The sequence below is a fragment of the Hypanus sabinus genome, chromosome 14 (assembly GCF_030144855.1).
Source record: "Hypanus sabinus isolate sHypSab1 chromosome 14, sHypSab1.hap1, whole genome shotgun sequence".
Taxonomy (NCBI): Eukaryota; Metazoa; Chordata; class Chondrichthyes; order Myliobatiformes; family Dasyatidae; genus Hypanus; species Hypanus sabinus.
The window spans coordinates 49,122,673-49,141,613 of NC_082719.1; the positions used below are offsets into that span (position 1 = coordinate 49,122,673).

General features: G+C 39.8%; 1 protein-coding gene across 4 annotated transcripts in view; it reads right to left on the minus strand.

The window, feature by feature from the left end:
• Positions 1 to 18,941, minus strand: part of gabrg1 (gamma-aminobutyric acid type A receptor subunit gamma1) — a 145,874-nt gene that overhangs the window by 64,077 nt on the left and 62,856 nt on the right. For 3 of the 4 annotated variants that reach the window (XR_009515652.1, XM_059989130.1, XM_059989129.1), the window contains exon 2: positions 5,405 to 5,553. Coding sequence is in view for 3 of the 4 variants with exons in the window: in XM_059989129.1 (XP_059845112.1) it covers positions 5,405 to 5,553 (149 nt within the window). In the remaining variant the exon portion in view is untranslated. Of the gene's footprint in view, positions 1 to 5,404; positions 5,554 to 7,203; positions 7,329 to 18,941 lie in introns of those variants that run through there. The other variant, XM_059989131.1, reaches the window with a different exon arrangement.

An 18,941-nucleotide genomic window follows, 5' to 3' on the forward strand; every position in this document is an offset into this window, starting at 1 on the left:
ATTACTAATGAGAAAGTGTGTGGGAAGCTGAAAGATCCGAAGATAGATATGTCATCTCGAACAGATGTACTACACCCCAGGGTTCTGGAAGAGATTCTGGAGGCGTTTGTAATGATTTTTCAGGAATTACTAGGTTCTGGAATGGTCTGGAAGACTGGAAAATTGCAAATGTCACCCCACTCTCTAAGAAGGGAGGAACATAGAACAAAGGAAATTATAGGCCAGCTGGCCTGACTTCAGTGATTGGGAAAATGTTGAAGTACATTATTAAAGATGAGGTTTTGGGGTACTTAAAGACACATGTTAGAGTAATCCAAAGTCAGCAGGGTTTCCTTAAGGCAATTCTTTGAGGAAATAACAGACAAGATAGACCAAGGAGAGTTAGAAGACGTTCATTTAGATTTTGACAAAGTGCTACACATCAGGCTGCTTCACAAGATAAAAGCCCATAGTATAACAGAAAAGATACTAGCACGGACAGAAAATTGGCTGACTGACAGGAATCAAAGAGTGGGAATAAAGGGATCATTTCTACTTTGCTTCCAGTGACTAGTGCATTCCACAGGGACCATTATTGGTACCACTTCTTTTCATGTTATATCTGAAAGTAAGTCTAGGAAAGGCAGCCTCCTGCCACACCAAACTTGTGAGATTGAGGCGCTGTCCCACTCCAAACCCCCGTTTATGTGGATGCTGTGTAATTTGCTACAATGTTACAAATTAGTACCACAAAATAACAGACACCGCAAACGATTAAAAGATTATACTTATGAATCATAATTTGACTAAAGGGTTAGTAAAGAAAGGAACAAAAAAAAGAAAAGCAACCATTTTAATGAAACAGTCAAATGTGCAGAAGTTGGAACTCAAAGTTTCTCCATAGTCGCTGATCCTCAATCAATCTCACCCCTGGCTTCATCAACTCACAACGCTGCTCTGGGTCGAATCCTACAACCTCTTCTCTCCTGCGTCTTTCCTCTTCATCTCCTCTTGAACAAAAGCCCCATGCCCACCCTTAGTGTCCCTCAGCAAAGAAACCTCCCCTTTATTCGACCATCCTAATTGGATAACACACATTTCTCCTCATCTCTTTATCTTCAACAACCCAAGCAAGCTGGAAACAGAACAAACCGCTCTTACAGAACTGCTAAATGAAACACATACAGCACGACAGTAAAAATATAAACTCGGAAATTATATTTGTCAATGACTTGGATGATGGAATTGATGGCTTGTGGCAAAGTTTGCCGATGATACAAAGATAGGTGGGGCAGGTAGTGTTGAGGAAGCAGGGTGTCTGCAGAGGGACTTGGCAGATTGGAAGAATGGTCAATGAGGCAGATGGAAAATAGTGTAAGGCAATGAATGATCATGCACTTTGGTAGAAGCAAAAAAGGCATAGATTATTTTCTAAAAGGTGAGAAAATTTAAAAATCAGTGATGCAAAGTGAATAGGGAGTTCTTATGTAGGATTTCCTAAAAGTTAACTTTTGCAGGTTGAGTTGGTGGTAAGGAAGGCAATTTAAATGTTAGCATTCCTTTCATGCGGATGCTGAGGCTTTGTAGGCATTGGTCTTACCATACTTGGAATATTGTCAGCAGTTTTGCGTCCCTTATCAATATGAGGATGTGTTGGCTTAACGTGAGAAAGATTCCGGGAATGGAAGTGGTGTTTGTGACTCTGGGTCTGTACGCATTGGAGTTTAAAAGAATGAGGGGAATATCTCATTGAAACTTATTAAATATTGAAAGACTTAGATGGAGTGTCTCTGGACAGGTTCAACTTTTATGTGCTATGTTGTATGATGTAGGTAATCGTGGTCTTTCCATGACCATTATTGTTCTTGGCAAATTTTTTGACAGAAGTACTTTACCATTGCCTTGTTCTGGGCAGTGTCTTTGGAAGATGGGTGACCCCCAACCATTATCAATACCCTTCAGAGATCGTCTGTCTGGTGTCACTGGTCGCATGATCAGGATTGTGATGTGCATCAGTTGCTCATACAATCATCCACCACCTGCTTCTATGGCTTCATGTGACCCTGATTGGGGGCTAAGCAGATGAAAAACCTTGCTCATGGGTTAGCTGCAGGCTAGCAGAGGGAAGAATGCCTGTAGAGATGAATCTCCACCCCACCACCCAGGATATAGAGAGGTTGTTTCCTATAGTGGGTGAGTCTAGGACCAGAGAGCACAGCCTTAGATAGAGGGATATCCATTTAGAACAGAGATGAGGGGGAATTTCTTTAGCCAGCGGGTAGTGAATCTGTGGAATTTGTGGCTATTTACTTCTGTGGAGGCCAAGTCATTGAGTATATTTAAAGTGGAGGTTGATAGGTTCTTGATTAGTCAGGGAATCAAAGGTTACAGGGAGAAGGTAGAGGAATGGTGTTGAGAGAAATAATAAATCAGTCATGATGGAATGGTAGACCAAACTCAATAGGTCAAGTGGCCTAATTCTGCATCCTATGATTTATGTGTTGTGGAGGAAGTAGAGATTTGTAATTGATAGTGGAGGCAGAGTCTTGGCATTTGAACTGCTAAGTCATTGAATGCCATGGATAAAGTGCTGGAGAACAGGATTGGGATGTAGGGGTACTCAATCATCAGTATAGATATAGCAGACCAAAGGACCAAATTCCATGATGTATGACTCAATGCTCCTAACAACTAACAGCATACATTAAAATGCATGATAAAACTGAGGGCATTTTCTCCTCGCTGTGGCAGTGAAGAAACCTAAGAACAATCAGGTCAGTGTTGGGAGTGGGAAGGAAAATTGAAATTACATCCAATTAGGAACTCAATATTACAAGTGTAGCTGTCCAATAACGCCTTTGTCTGATTTACACTGATGTAAAAGAGACCACATTAAGGTCATTGAAAGCAGTAAACAAAGTTGGAGGGGGTGCATCTGAATCTTTGCCTGATTGGGAGGGGCTGTTTAGATACATGGATGGTTATGAGGGAGGTGGTGTGGGGGGGGGGGGGTTGTTTGTGAGTGAGGTGGTGTAGGGATGTGTTCTACCTCCTATGTTCTCAGGGGAAAGTGCTAGGGAACAAGAAGGTCTGAGGAGGATAGCCATGAAGAGAATACAGAACTGAAAAGGGGAGTGGGGGGAGTGGGAAGATGTGACTATTGCCAGGTCCCTTTTAAAGCTGCCAGAAAAATGGTGAAAGATAAAGATGTGAAGGTAGGGTGAAAGGCGAAGAACAATGGGGAATCTATCTCAATTCGGCTTAGAGGGGGACAAGAACTGAGACTGGGAAATGGAGAAAATGGGAAACACAAGAGAGGGCTCTATCAACCAAAGTAGAGGGGAAATTGTGCTTCCTGAAAATGTTGAGTTTACTACCTTCTTTAAAGTACATTCTGTTAATAGCTCAGTCTCCGCTATTTACTTAATAGGTACTAAATAGCTTCCATACAGTAAGCCTGGCACCTTTCATCTGGCTCTATTTCAAGAGACATCAACCTCTTTCGGATTGATTCCTGATTGATTTCTACTTCCCTTCATTACAATTGTAGCAGCACATAGTCTCTTCTAAGTTGCTCACATCCACGGGGAGTGGTGGATTGGTACTAAAAGATCTTGTTCTGATTTCAAACTTCCACACAAATCAACCACTCGAAGGCAGGAGCAGATTAATCAGTATTCCCCCTTGAGCACAATGTATTTGACAGAGGCCATGCAAATTGGCAGATGAGAGGAGAGCTAAAGAGTCAACAGGAAGCTACATCCTGTTTAACAATTACAGTCACTCCTCTTTGGACTGCTTGTTATGAGCATCTTTATTGGACAACAGCATGAAGATTGTGTGCTTCGTGAAACAGTTGCTTAGCTTATGCTTGGTCTCACTGGGTAAAGGAGGCCACATCAAGAGCACTGAATGCAGTAGGCAAGGTTGAGTGAGATACATATGAATGTTTCCCTGAACTGGACTGTTGTTTAGGTCACTGGGTGGTGAGAGAAAAAGTGCAGGAATGTGTTGCTCCACCTACATTTGTAGGGTAAAGTGTTAGGGAATAAGGAAGGGTGGGTAGGGAGAGATAAATGACTCAGAGAGCCATGGTTCCTATGGAAAGTAGAAGGGCTGGGTGAGAAGGATGTGACTGGTGGCAGGATCACGTTATAGCTAGTGGAAATGATGAAGGATGATCTCTAGAAGCTGTGGGTAGTGTGCGAAAGGTGAGGACAAAAGGAACTCTGTCTCAGTGCTGTCTGGGGTGTCATGTTGCTGGCTGAAAGCAGAAGTTCAGGAGATAGAGGAAATGCGAGGGAGGGCTCCATCAGTCACAGTTAAAGTGAAGCCACATTTCCTGGAAGGCCTTTCAGATATCCTGCAATGGAAAGCCTCAGTTTGAAATCAGATGTAGCATAGAGGCAGAAACTAAGGTAATGGAATTACATCCTTACAGGATATCTTTACAGACTGGGTGGGAGGAGGTATAACATCACCATTTTACATGTAGTACATGGTCCTCTCATTGGTAGAAGTTGTAGATAGCAATGTCACCAGCCCCATTTACTGTGGCACCTCACTGTTCATGCCCCTTCAAACTGGAAAGCTCCCATGACTTCACCTCTTTTTATATTACTTAATCAGTCCTCAGTCAATGGCAGTATAGGTGCTCCCTGTATGCACCTATGTGTTCTAATTTTATTTAATCACATTCTTGGTGACACCATATCAAAGATCTGAAAATCCAAGTACACCATATCCACGCACTCTATTCTGCTAATTATAATTCCAAAAATTTGCTAATGGTATTGTCAGACATGTTATCAATCTCATCAATTTACGATGACTCTGTTGAAAACTATTATTTTCTAAGCATTGTATTCCTACTTTCTTCACCATTTCTAGCATCTTCCCCACTGTTAATGTCAAAAGAAATTCACAACGTTTCTCTTCTTCCCCTTTCTTTAAAGAGTGAGGCTTTATTTGCTCTTTTTCAATCCAAGGAAATTGTTCTAGAATTAATAGAATTACAATCTGTGCTTCTTAAAAACCTTGTGATGTAGGTCATTGGGTACCAAGCATTCAAATTCTCCATGACTTGTTTTTAATTATGATAATTTATTGGAGTTTCCTCAGAATTATACTCAGTTGCTCTTTCTCAGGTAATGTCTGTCATACCAACTATTTCCAATCGTTTTTAATTTACTTCATAATTTCAATATGTTTGTTTCTGTATAGAATGTTTTGCTTCTCCTTTACTTCATTTCACAGGTCTTCTAAAATAAACGATAATGTTACTCCAGTGAATAAATTTACAGTTTTCTATTTCCCAAAGTTAAGTGCTACTCCATTGAACTCCTAAATACAATTTCTGTGCTATCAAATTATCTTCATTAGTTTTGTAAATTGTGCAATTAATTATAACACAAAGAAAGCTTACCTCCGATATCTGGTCTAAGTTTGTTGTCATATCCTTTCAGTAAATTATTCAGAATATCGGTCACATCACTTTCATGGACTTTTGGTGCCAGGACCCATGTTCTATTTAACATTGTGTCCTCATAATCTTCCTCATCTACTTTGTTTGCACTATACACAAAGACAGCACATGAAAACACATTTAAGGAGCAATAAAGTGAAAAACAGAAAAATATTAACAATGATTTTGTTACCATTATTTTTCCAAATCTCTTACATTATAAAATCTATCAAGACCCAGTAACAAGAGAAAAAGATACTAAGAGAAGGCTTTTATTCATGAAGACATTTTCCAAAAATGGAATTACAGAATAATTCAAGTACAGAAACATTGTGCCAGTGTCAACTCATTGAAAGCACAGCCCAATTAAACTAACTTTTCTGATCTCCTGTCAGCAAATTTCTTCTTTTCAAGCTTTTCATGAAAGTTGTGTGAATGCATTTCCAAGTCTCCTTGCTGATGTATCCTCTGTTTGGTTCTCAAAGTGCTACAGTACCATTTAGATTGTACTGCCACTTCATGTTGTCTCGATCGGTAGGCAGCACCCCACATTTATTTACGTGGCAGTACATCAGCCAGTCATCTGTCCTCATTGCTAGTTTCTATGTGGACTTTGGAAGTCTGTTTCATATTTTGTTCATGATTTATAATGTTGCCAGGTTTTGTATCATCTACAAACTGAAAAATCCTCTCAAGTGGAAATAACTTGTACTTCAGAAAAAAAGCCCCAGCCCCAGCAGCAACCCTAGGAGAATCCCATTATTTACTTCTCGCCAGTAAGGGACATGTCCCTTCATCTCTGTTCTGTGCTTGTTGTATATTCTTGCAGCTGACAGAGGTCATTCACAATGAAAGAGGAAGATAGTGAGGACATGCTACAGCAATCTCCAAGCTGTGTGAATATAGTTGTACATCAGCATGTGACTGATAAAGCTGCACCAAAACTGTAATTTAAACAAAGTACACCACTGTACTGGTTTTCCCTCCATCTGTACTGATACTACTTAATATTTATTCTTGATACCATTACTCCCACTTTGTTCTTTGCATTCACAGTGCAAAATTATTTCCAAACATTACAATAGCTAAATTGCTTGTTTCCTATCACAGTGTGCGCAACAAATATAGTGTAAATTTATAGTGTTGTGACAGCAGCAGGCAGCTTGTTATCCTCTGTTTGTCTGTGGACCATATTAAGGTGAATAGATGACCCTTAAGATGTTGTCTTGTTACAACATTTTCCACGCTATGTCATCCCTGCAATTAGCTATATTTCCTGGTGGTCTGCTAGTATTCTATCCCTGTAACCTCCTGATGACTTTCACCAACTGCAGCAAGATGTGTGTTGCAAGAAGCTTCATACACTTTCACAAAGCAGAGCAGTTGCACAAAGCGATGCCCTAACACATAGCAAAGCCCTTCTGTGGGAGATGAGCAGTTGCTCAGGATGACCCATAGGCTTCTGGTCCAGAGTGAGCAATGGACTATTTATTAGAGGGCCTCTGGATTCCCCTTTTATACACTTAGTGACCACTTTATTAGGTAAAGGAGTGGAAACCGGTGTGGTCTTTTGTTGCTGTAGCCTATCCACTTCAAGACTCAATCTGTTGTTCATTCAGAGATGCTCTTCTGCACACCACCATTGTAACATGCGGTTACTTGAGTTGCTGTCACCCTCCTGTCAACTTGAACCAATCTGGCCATTCTCCTTTGACCTCTCTCATTAACAAGACATTTTTTCTCACAGAACTGGAACTCACCAGATGTTTTTCTTTCGCTTTTCACACTATTTTCTGTAAACTCTAGAGACTGTCGTGCAGAAAACTCACAGGAAATTAGCAGTTTCTTAGATATTCAAACCACACCATTTGACACCAACAAAGTCAAAGTCACTTAGATCACATTTCTTCCCCATTTGTCTGAACAACAGCTGAGCTTCATGATCTTGCCTGTATGCTTTTACTGCCACACAATTGGCTGGTTAGATATTTGAATTAACAAGCAAGTGTACAGATGTACCTAATAAAGTGGCCGCAGAATGTATATCAGCTCAATTATAACGAGCCAATGTGTGGGAGCTTTTTATATGCAATTTTATATAATATATCCCTATTATCAACCTCCTTGAGTGCCCAAAAATGTCTCATTAGATTTGGCAATCAAGGTTTAACTTTCATAAAACAATGTTGCCTCTGTCTAATTGTATTATAATTTTCTCATTGCCTGTTACCATGCTGTTGTCATTGATTTACTAATGAACTTAGTACTTAGCTGGAACAACCCAAGAAAAACACAGTAGTAGTGAAGTGACAGCTAAGTCACTGTGAACACCCTGCTTTCAGGTTGGGATGGGCGTGCCAAGAAATGATGGTGAACGACCGCAAATTACAGCTCCAACAGCTGCACTCTTCATGATGACGAGTCCAAAGTTAATGCATAATCAGACAGATAGTGACAAATAGCTCACCTCTGCCTTGGATCTTCTGAGATGACATAGAAATCACAAAGTTGCTAGCAGCTATATGTGGAAATGTCAGTGATTATGTAGGAAAATGTTGATATTTCTCTGCAAAATGGGCAAATATTCTTCCAGCATTTTTCTATCTGGACTATTTTTGCTCTTCTTCTTTAAATATCGGTGTTGCAATATGCAGCTTTCTGGGAATATTGTAAAATCTAGTCAGCCTTGGAGCATTAAATATCTCTGTTAAAGCTATGGTCTCTTCTTGTAACAATAGAGTGCTGACTATCAGATCCAATGTAGTTCCTGGTTAATCTTATTTTTTAACATTTCTTCCTCTTTACTTTAAGCTCCACACTGCCATCATAACATCATAAGATTCCTGGTTTTCTGGTAAGTGTGTCCTAGAGTGGAGACCGAATATATTTACTGGTAATCTTGCCAATTTTTATTCCCCACTGCTTCTAAGAGAGCTAACTATACTTACGTTGTCTTGGTTTGTACGTATATGTAGAAGTTATAATTAGTTCATATTTCTTGTCAATTTACACTATTCTGATTCTTTGTTAATTAGGACTGACTTCTAAAGCTCTCCTGCTCAAGCTCAACTCTCTTCTTGGTGATATAAAACTGTTCTTTTAACCCAATGGTATTATTAAATAGCTTAATTACCCGAAGATGTCTTCCTCATATCAACTCAACTATGCCACAGCCAACACTTTTTGTCTAGCCCCGTTACCTTTCCTACCCACCTGGCTTCGCCTATCACCTTCCAGCTATCCTCCTTCCACTCTTTTATTCTGGCATCTTCCTACTTCCTTTAGAGTCCTGGAGAGGAGTCCCAACCCGAAATATCTACTGTTTATTCATTTCCGTAGATGCTCCTTGATCTGCTGAGTTCCTCCAACATTTTGCACGTGTTGCTTTTTGTCCATTCCCATTTGTTTCTAACCAGACAAAAGATTTATGAAACAACCACATTTACAAATTGTGAGTCATTTATAGGCTACATTTTATAATGATGACCCACATCTGCTTTTAATAAACACCCAGTTGTTTCATGGTTACCACTGCCTGGTGTTAACTTTCTTAAATCCCTAACTTATATAACTACCAGAATTATCCAAGCTGTAATCATGGATTCACATCACTGAATTATATAACTAGATCTTTGTCTGGAGATCCTATAACTATACCTTTGTGGTACAGTGCAATCCTAAATTTATGTAAGATACCTTCAGTTTTGTATATTTTTTGTACTGGTTTAATTCCCTTTGCTATATTCTCTCCAGTGTCTGCACGTCTTTCGGATTATATGGTAATCAGAACAGCAAACACTTCTGATTTGAGACTAGACTTGTGCACTTTATTAATTCAAAACTATTTCCTGGGATTTTGAAACAAGTAAACTGGTACACGAGTCACCCCTCATAAACTACTTGTAGAAGCTGATGGGGATGCTATGTGAACTGCGGCCTGCTAGCTGACCCTGAATCGGGATCATCTAATGCATGGTACCGCACGAGAATAGAAATGACTGGAAGCTGTAAGATTATGTGACCTTTAACCACGAGAATAAAGAAACAGCAGACTACTTTGCTATGTTACAGTTACTCTGTGGGTAATGGAGAGATTAACATTTATGACAGCCTGCACTTCCAAAAAAGCAACTTGTAAATGCCAATCCCACATCCGTGTCTTCATTTACAACTCCCACCTTCAGTCAATTCCTTTCCTTACAGATTAGTATGTGTGTGCTCTCGTGCTTGCATTCAGTCATCTGGCACTTATTTTATTCATTACCAGACTTGCTTGCAGGAATAAACATCTGAAGCATCTTTGCACTTATTCATTTGATGAACTGCCTTTGGCAGCACAGTGCTGGGCATGCAGTATTTCATTGTTGGGCCACAGTCCACTTGGCACAGGGCATGTTATCTGATGGAGAAAAATAGTTTAAAATTTTTGAGGCAATGTGATCCTCATCTAATGACTGCAGTAAACATGAGGAATTGATCGAATTGATTGTACGTCCGCCATAACTTGGATTCCCTGCAGTTTTGCAGTCCAGATCTTAATTCACTGAACATTACTGCAGAGGAGGTAAAAAGAAAAACCTGCAGTTGCTGGAAATCTGCAATAATAACAGAAAATGCTGGAAATACTCAGCAAGTCAGCAGCATCTGTGGCAGAGTTAATGATTTAGATCCAAGACCTTTCATCTTTCTCGTGAGCCCCAAACTCGAAAGGCATTTTCTGAATGTCTGCTTGAATAGCAGACGAAGCATTTCTATTCTGGGAGGACAGAACAGAATTCCAAGTCTTTCGGTTTGTAATTAGAGTTAGGCTGCTTTGTCACCAAGTGTGTTGAAGGGAGCGTGGGCCCAGAATGTTTGAGAGAACACAGGAACATTGGGTCCAGGTGTACTGATAGGAGTGTGTCAACCCCTGAGCACAATGAGTTAAAAAAGAACGGATACTCTAGATCCTGGTGAATTGAGGGGTGGATGGGAATCAGCTCCCTGATTTACCAATGGGATCTCAAACAACCTGTAGCAGGTGGATAGAATTTCAATGAAATAAAATGCTCTACTGACTAAGAACAAAGATGCTGGGGTAATTCCAGTCAGTTTAATATGCCAAGCACATTTTGTACGTGACTGAGATTAAAATGAAACATACAATTTGTGTATAACTATCCTCTATTTGCCCTTTTATTTTCTAGAAGAAAGAGTAATTGCATGGTTAAAACATAATTAAAGAAGTTCAATAACACTAAAAGGCTTCCACTGTGCAAAGCAGGTATGAGAAGACAAGGCCAGAAATCTGCTAGATGGGACAGATTCTTTGGAATGAAAGATTCTGTAGCCACTCGCCCTGAAAATGCCATGCACCCCACTCCCTCCTGAAGAGAAGAGTGGTATTGCTGCAATGAAGACAGGATCTCAGCAGAAGAAGTGGTGGTAAGGGACCTCAAAGGGACAGAAACACCTTAAAGGTAGCTGAACCCAAAGCTTATATATAGGAAAGAGAGGGGGAGGAGGCAGAAACTGCATCCTTCACTACTCATACAACCTTATATTCACTGATACATTCATAATCCAGCTGATTACAAGGAATCTAGGTGCAAAGTCCAACTTGCAGAAAGAGAGATGGCAAATCAATTAGATGCTTTATGCATTTTGTGTAAGAGCAGCTTTCGAGAGTTTATTTCTGGCAATAGGGCATAACATACTGGGTGAAGCTGAGTGAGAGGTAGGTGTTTCCACCCAAATTAGTTCTCTTATTTCCTACATATCTGACGATAGGTGAAGCATGCTAACCAGAAGATCTGAACTGCAGATTTTAATATAACATGTACTCTTCTTACTATTTGCAGATTAATAAATGCCTCAAATTATTTTTGCTTGTTTAGGTCATATTATGATTATCAAACTACTATCAAGAAAAGCCTCTGATAAACAGCAGCTGCATGAGAATCAAAGTACTGGGTATTGTCAGTGCAATGTGCCTCCAGGGGTTTTATAGCAAAGACCCATCATAAAGCTGCAGTGATAAACATTTGAAATAATTAAACACTGTGAGGTTGCTGTTGCATGATCTGCTCACAACAGCCTTGTTTTAATTTGTGAAATTAATGCACTAAGTACACAAAAATTTATATCTATAATTGTTGCTGATATATTTGTTTACTGAGTAATTATTTCCTTTTTACTGTCTGTTGGAATGCTCTATTGGTCTCAGTGATAAAGAAATAATTTTGTTGCAAAAACTTCTTATAGATTGCAATATTACCTGGGCCCTGAATACTTGTAGCTGCTGGTGACATTACCGGTTTCACATGTTCAAGGGGCATGGTGATCTGGTTTGTATAAAATAAATTTTTATCATGATTTTAATGCAAGTAGGTGTTGGGCAAAGCAGCCAGCGACCTGTCAGCCTGCCCAGGAGTGTGAGGCCTGGGCTCTATTACTACATTCAGACATTATTTTCATCCACAGCCAGTGAGAATGATGTCAAAGCTGGTGAGAGTTGTCAAATTAGCAGGGAAATCAGGTGTTTTAATGGCTACATTGAAATAGCTGGAAACCTCTAAGTGGAGAATTGTGAGAAGAGGAACTCAAAGAAATCTACAGTCAAGAAACAAAGCCCTGAGCGTAGAGTCAGAGCCCATCCTTCCAGGATAAGGAAAAGCCACAGAGATAATTCAGGAATACAAGCGTTCCTGACCATTCCCCAGCTTTTATCGGCACTTTCCAGGTCACACAGGCTCCAATTAAAATGAATGATGAATCTGAACATGTTAACAGGACACCTGAAATTAGAGATTTTCTGATGCATGTGCACAATTTATTCTTAAGCACAGACATTTTATGGAATTGGGGGTGGACAGAATTGAATTCTTCATAAGGGTAAGAAGTCGTGGAGGAGAGTGAAACCAGGGGGATTTAGCCAATTTTGGGTGAGGGATTGAGATGGGAATCAGGAAACAGGAAAGGACCAAAGGCCATAGTCTCCATTTGTCTTGAGGTAGTGGTGGGCTGGACTGCTAATTTGCAACACACTGACCTGGTAGAGTTTTGCTGCCTCTGGCCAGCTTCCTCACACTGGGTTCACTGGGTTTGTCAGAGATGGTGACATTAAAACTAGAACCAGGACGGACATATCCCATCCCTGTACCTCAGTTAATATGTAGACGATGAGAGCTGAGGGCTGAGATGCAGGTGGGGGAGAGGAATGCTGAGGTCAGACAGCAGTGGCACCATTTAATTTCCACTCTTTCCCTTCATATTTCTACATGAACTAATGAAAAAAAATTCTGAACATTTGATTATTTGAATCCAATAAAATAAATTGATGTTTTCCCCACAACTGAGAACAAACAATCAATAATCTACTCATGATTTTTTTTCATACTTATTAGTAATTGGATTAATTGTTTTCACATGACATGGGTTGCAACATGGTGAACTGGGTTCAATACTGACCTCTGTGTAGAGTTTGTTCACTATCTCAGTGATTTGACCCTGGTGCTCAGGATTCCTTCTTCATCCCAAAGACATGTGGGTTAATTACCCTCTGGAGTAGGTGAGTGGTGGAATCTTGGTGGGTTTGAGGGACATACGGGGCAAGTAAATTGTTGGGAAAATGGGTGTGGAATGGGAATCTGCTGTGAATCAGCATGGACCTGATGAGACAAATGGCCCAATTCTATGGGGCAAGTACACATGGTAATATAGAACAGGCCTTCATAGTGCTTCATCATATTTAGCAGAAAATGAATAGCAAGCTGCCACCGATAGTTTAAAGCAGCTTAGAACATGGCAGCATCTCTAGGAATCTTTTACATATTTCTCTTGTACAAGGACATAAAATACATGAAGAATACAGAGACAATTTAATATCCACCTGGGAACTTCATTTGTTGTTTCTATTGTGGGCAGGAGTAAGGTCGAGTGTAACACAATTAAGAATTTCCATCCATGACAAGGCAGTGATTCACAAAGTAAAAACTTCAGTGATCTAGGGTCTGCAGTGGAGAGCATTACTGCAGAGCTGAGCTCTGCATGCATAGAACGAGAAAGGAAACGCCATTCGCTGTGCAAGGCACATCCATCAACATCATGCTCATACGTGCTGCACCAAATCTGCCTGCATCTTTCCAGATTAGGTAAATAGAAGTCAATTTGGTTCACAGCTCATTACAGTTGTACCTTGTCCAATCTACTTAATTTGATAAGTTGATTTATCAGCTGCTTACATTTTAAGTAATTCAAATGGCATTTGAATAGTCCACGTAATATTTTTTGTTCGAATTCTAGTTACTCTTGAACTTAAAAGAAGATATGAAAGGTTTTTGCACAGTCCTTTCAGCTGTCTAGTACTTACCATCTAACAATTAGATGAGTTAGAGAACTGAGAAGATTGTTGTTGAGGTATTTACCAGTCAGCATCCCATTTGTACGTTTCATAATGCAGCCAATTTTAACTGCCACTGGGCTTTGTGCATAAGGTGAAGGGTGGTTAAGACTGTAAACCCTGCAGCCTATGGAAGCCAAGGCTTAACACAAATGCCTCATCAGTCCTGATACCCTGTTGAAATGTTCAGCTAACTAGCATCAGGGTGTGTAGTTTATGACAGGGATAGCAGGATTCAGAGTTGAGTAAGATAGGAGAAGAAGGTCTGGCAAGATTCTGGAATGAAATCCCTGGCAAAATTGAATCAAGTTTTCTGGAGGGCAACAAGCAGACTTGCTCTAAATAATGCTTAAAAACATTTTCCTGGCCTATTTTGCACTTCTCTGACATTAAGTATGCTGCAGGAAAGGTACAATAGTTTATTTTCTGCACAACATCAATTTACAGTTATAATCTGGTCATGACGATATTGATGGAGCCTGAAATGTGCAAAAAAGGCTGTGCTTCACATTTTTGTTATATATATATTCTTCTTCCTCCTTAAAGGCAGTCTAATCTATGGCCAAATAGCAACATCCGAAAGGACAAGACTGCAGCCTTCTAAGCTGCCTATTCATCCAGCGGAGTTCTGCAGAACGGAGGCTGCAGGGGTGATTGTATTGTTTCTTTTACATTTAGTCAGTCAATATTAACCACCATATAAGTCTAAATTACAAGTGTAGAATAGTAACCATAAAACAGAGCGCTTAAGTATCAAAATAAACACATTTATTATTCCAATACATTAACAGAAGTTTATTTATTCACAGAGATCACTATGAGAACTTAGGAGAAAATGTTATAGAAAACATTTCTGAATCCATATTATTAGGCAGAATAAACAAATCTTTATACCTTCACAATGCAAATTTTATAAAATTACTTTGTAAAGAAATTTTAGGATTATATAAAGGAGCTATATTTAAAGTTGATTGTATTATACATTTAGATATTATAATTATAAATGATCAATTTTAGATTATAACAGTTGTGTTATTAGTATTTACATTTACTTTTTAATTATGAGACTAAATGGAAATTGAAGTTTCAGACATGGGTGTGATTATGGAAAATATACTGCATTTACCTTGTTTCAATCAGAGCTGGAGCTCTCTTTTATTCATTAGCAAAAATGACAAAAAATGTTGGTTTTGCAAAGTGAATAGTTGCAGCTTTCCCCAGAGTGATTGATCAAACTGCACTAGTGACATTTTGCAGATGCTAATCAGCATCAGGAAGTCAAGTGTAGATAATGTCACAGTACAAACTTTATCATCAGATACTGCGGCATACAGACTTGCCCTTCGAAGTAAAAGGCAAGAAATACAAGTGGGGGGGGGGGACAGCAAGGATGATATAAGGAGGTGCAATTGTTGGTTGCTGATAGAGTGAAGTGTCAGCAGAACTCTGCACATTAAGTTACCAAGTGCATCTGTTCCGAGTGCAAACATGAGAAAATCTGCAGATTCTGAAAATCCAAAGCAACACACACAAAAAGCTGGAGGAACTCAGTAGGTCAGGCAGTATCTAAGGAAAAAGAGTAAACGGTTAATGTTTCCGGCCGAAACGTAGACTGTTTGCTCTTTTCCATAGATGCTGCCTGGTCTGCTGAATTCCTCCAGCATATTACGTGCATTGCACCTGCCTGGAGGATTAATAAGACACAATTTTAGCAGAAAGCATTAAGTTAAGAACCTCCGAACTGTGCTGAAGAAGATGTAATTAGTAAGCAAGTGTCCAACAGAAGCCAGTAAATGTTAACATGCTTAAATCAGGTGAAAATACCATCAGAGGAGAATACCACCTATATGTCTAGATTTGTCAGTGCATATAATGACTTGCAAAACACATGCAAAGACAAGAACAAAATCTAAAAGTGCAATGTATTCATCAAGTAAACACTTAAAATATTTACAACTTACTGCTTTCCCTGGCTGCTAGTCAGCATGTCAGTCATGATCAAACTCATTAATGTTCAAGCTTTGAAATGTTTTGTTACTTTGTGAAGAGCAGAAAAAGGATTGTTTGCTTATCATTAAGCATGAGTATGCTGTCTCTGTGTATACGTATGGTCATACTGTAGGGACCTTGTGGTGTGCGTCCTTTGTAGCAATGTAAAACTGTCATCAAACAGCTGCAACATCAAATCTACAAAAAACAAGAATCAACATATCAGTTGCCATAAGACCATAAGGCATAGGAGCAGAATTAGGCCATTCAGCCCATTGAGTCCACTCTGCCATTTTATCATGACTGATCCCAGATGCCATTCAACCCCATAACCCTGCCCTTTCATGATATCCAATAAGAAATCTATCAAATTCCACTTTGAATATACCCATGGACTTGGCCCCCACCAGAGTTTTTGTAGAGCATTCCACAGATTCACCACGGTTTGGCTAAAATAATTCCTCCTTACTTCTGTTCGAAAAGGTCACCTCTCAATGTTGATGGCTGTGCCCTCTGGTTCTGAATACCACACCAGAGGGACCACCTTCTCCATACCGTCCTTTCAACATTTGGTAGGTTTCAATGAGATCCCCACACATTCTTCTAAATTTCAGCAAGTACAGGCCCAAAGCTGCTAAAGCACTCTTCATATGTTAGCCCCTTCATTCGCTGAATCATCGTCATGAGCCTCCTCTGGACTCTCCAATGACAACACATTCTTTCTGAGATACAGGGCCACAAAACTGTTGACAATACCCCAAGTGCAGCCTGACTAGTGTCATCTAAAGCTTCCATGTTACTACCTATTTCCCTTGAAATAAATGCCAACATTGCAATTGCCTTCTTTATCTCAGACTCAACCTGTGAATTAACCTTCTGGGAGTCTTACACAAGGACTCCCAAGTCCCTTTGCACCTCTAATGTTTGAATTTTCTCCCCATTTAGATAATAGGCTGCACCATTGTTTCTTTTATCAAAACATATTATCATATATTTCCCAACACTGTATTCCATCCACCACTTTTTTGCCAATTCTTCCAATTTGTCTAAGTCCTGCTGCAATTGTATTGCTTCCTCAGCACTACCTACCCCTCCATCGATCTTCATTATCATCTGCAAACTTTACCACAAAGCTATTAATTCCACTATCTAAATCACTAACAATGTGAAAAGTAGCAGTCCCAATACTGAACCCTGAGGAACACCACCAGTCACTAGCAGTCAACCAGAAAAGGTCCTCTTCATTCCTACTCGCTGCTTCCTGTCTGTCAGCCATTCTTCTATCCATGCCAGTATATTTCCTGTAACGCCATAGGATTTTGTCTTGTTAAGCAGCCTCATGTGATGAACTTTATCAAATGTCTTCTGGAAATGTAAGTAAATGACATCCATTAGTTTTCCTTTGTCCACCCTGCTTGTTAGTTCCTCAAAGGACTTTAACAGATTTGTCAGGTAAGATTTCCCTACACAGAAACCAAGCTGACTTTGACTTATTTTATCATTAGTCTCCACGGACCTTAGAGGAAATGCAGGTACAGAGGAGATGTCAGCTTTAAATTTTTTTACGCAGAGAGTAGTGTGAGTGCGTGGAATGGGCTGCCAGTGACAGTGGTGGAGGCGGATACGATAGGGTCTTATAAGAGACTCCTGGTTAGGTACATGGAGCTTAGAAAAATAGAGGACTATGGATAACCCTAGGTAATTTCTAGAGTAAGTACATGTTCGGCATAGCACTGTGGGCTGAAAGGCCTGTATTTTACTGTAGTTTTCTATGTAACCCCAAAACCTCATCCTTAATAATGGACTCCAACACCTTCCCAACCACTGAGGTTCAGTTAACTGGCCTATAATTTTCTCTCTTTTGTTGTCCTCCCTTCTTAAAGAGTGGAGTAACATTTGCAATGTTTCAGGCCTCTGGGACCACGCCAGAATCAAGAGATTCATGAAAGATCTGGTCCAAGTGATTTATGCACCTTAAGACCTTTGGGTTTGCCTAGCATTTTTTTCTTTGTATTATCAACAGCACTCGCTCTTGCTCCCTGATACTCATGGATCTCTGGCATACAGCTAGTATCTTCTACCATAAAGACTGAAGGAAAGTTCATCTGCCATTTATTTGTCTCCCGTTATTACCTCACCAGCATCATTTTCCAGTGGTCCAATATCAACTCGCACCTCCCTTGTACTCTTCATATAACTGAAAAAAAACTTCTGGTATCCTGCTTTATATTATTGGCTAGTTTGCCTTCATATTTCATCTTTTTTCCTTCTTATGGCCTTTTAGTTACTTTTTTTTGGATTTTTAAAGCTTCATAATCATCCAAATTCCCATTCACTTTTGGTACCTTATATGCACTTTCCTTGGCTTTTATGCAGTCCTTAACTTCTCTTGCCAGCCACAGTTGCCTGGCTCCGCCGTTTGAGAACTTGTTCTTCTATAGGGCATATCTATCCTGCATTTTGTGAACTGTTCCCAGAAATTTCTGTTCTGCTGTCATCCCCACAGTATCCCCCTCCAACCCACCTGTTAAGTTCCTCTATCATACCTCTGTAATTCCCTTTATTCCATTGCGATAATAATACATGTCACTTAGGCTTCTCCCTCTCAAATTGCATTATGAATGCAATCACTGCCTCCTAAGGGTTCCTTTACGTTGAACTGGCCAAAAAGATCATGGTTACTACACAACACACAATCTAAGATAGCCTTTCCCCTACTATGCTCGGGTATAAGCTGCTCTAAAAAGCTATGCCACTGGCATTCAAGAAAGTCTCTCTCTTGTGTTCCGACACCAACCTGATTTTCCCAATCCCCTTGCGTATTGAAGTCCCCCAATTTTACAATTGTGACTTTACCCTTATTACATACCCTTTTCGACTTCCTGTGCAATCTCAACCCCACATCTTGGCTACGATTTGGAGACCTATATAAGATTCCCATAATGGTATTTTTACTCTTGCAGTTTCCAATTGCCTTAGTATTTTTACCCAATTATCTAAGCGACTTGGAAGTAAACCACCACCTCTAGAAATATATATACATAGACGTTTTCTATGCCTGTCCATCACAAATCAGGTTCCCGTCTGCAGCATGTTACATGTCCTCAAAGGTAAACCAAAGTATAAAAT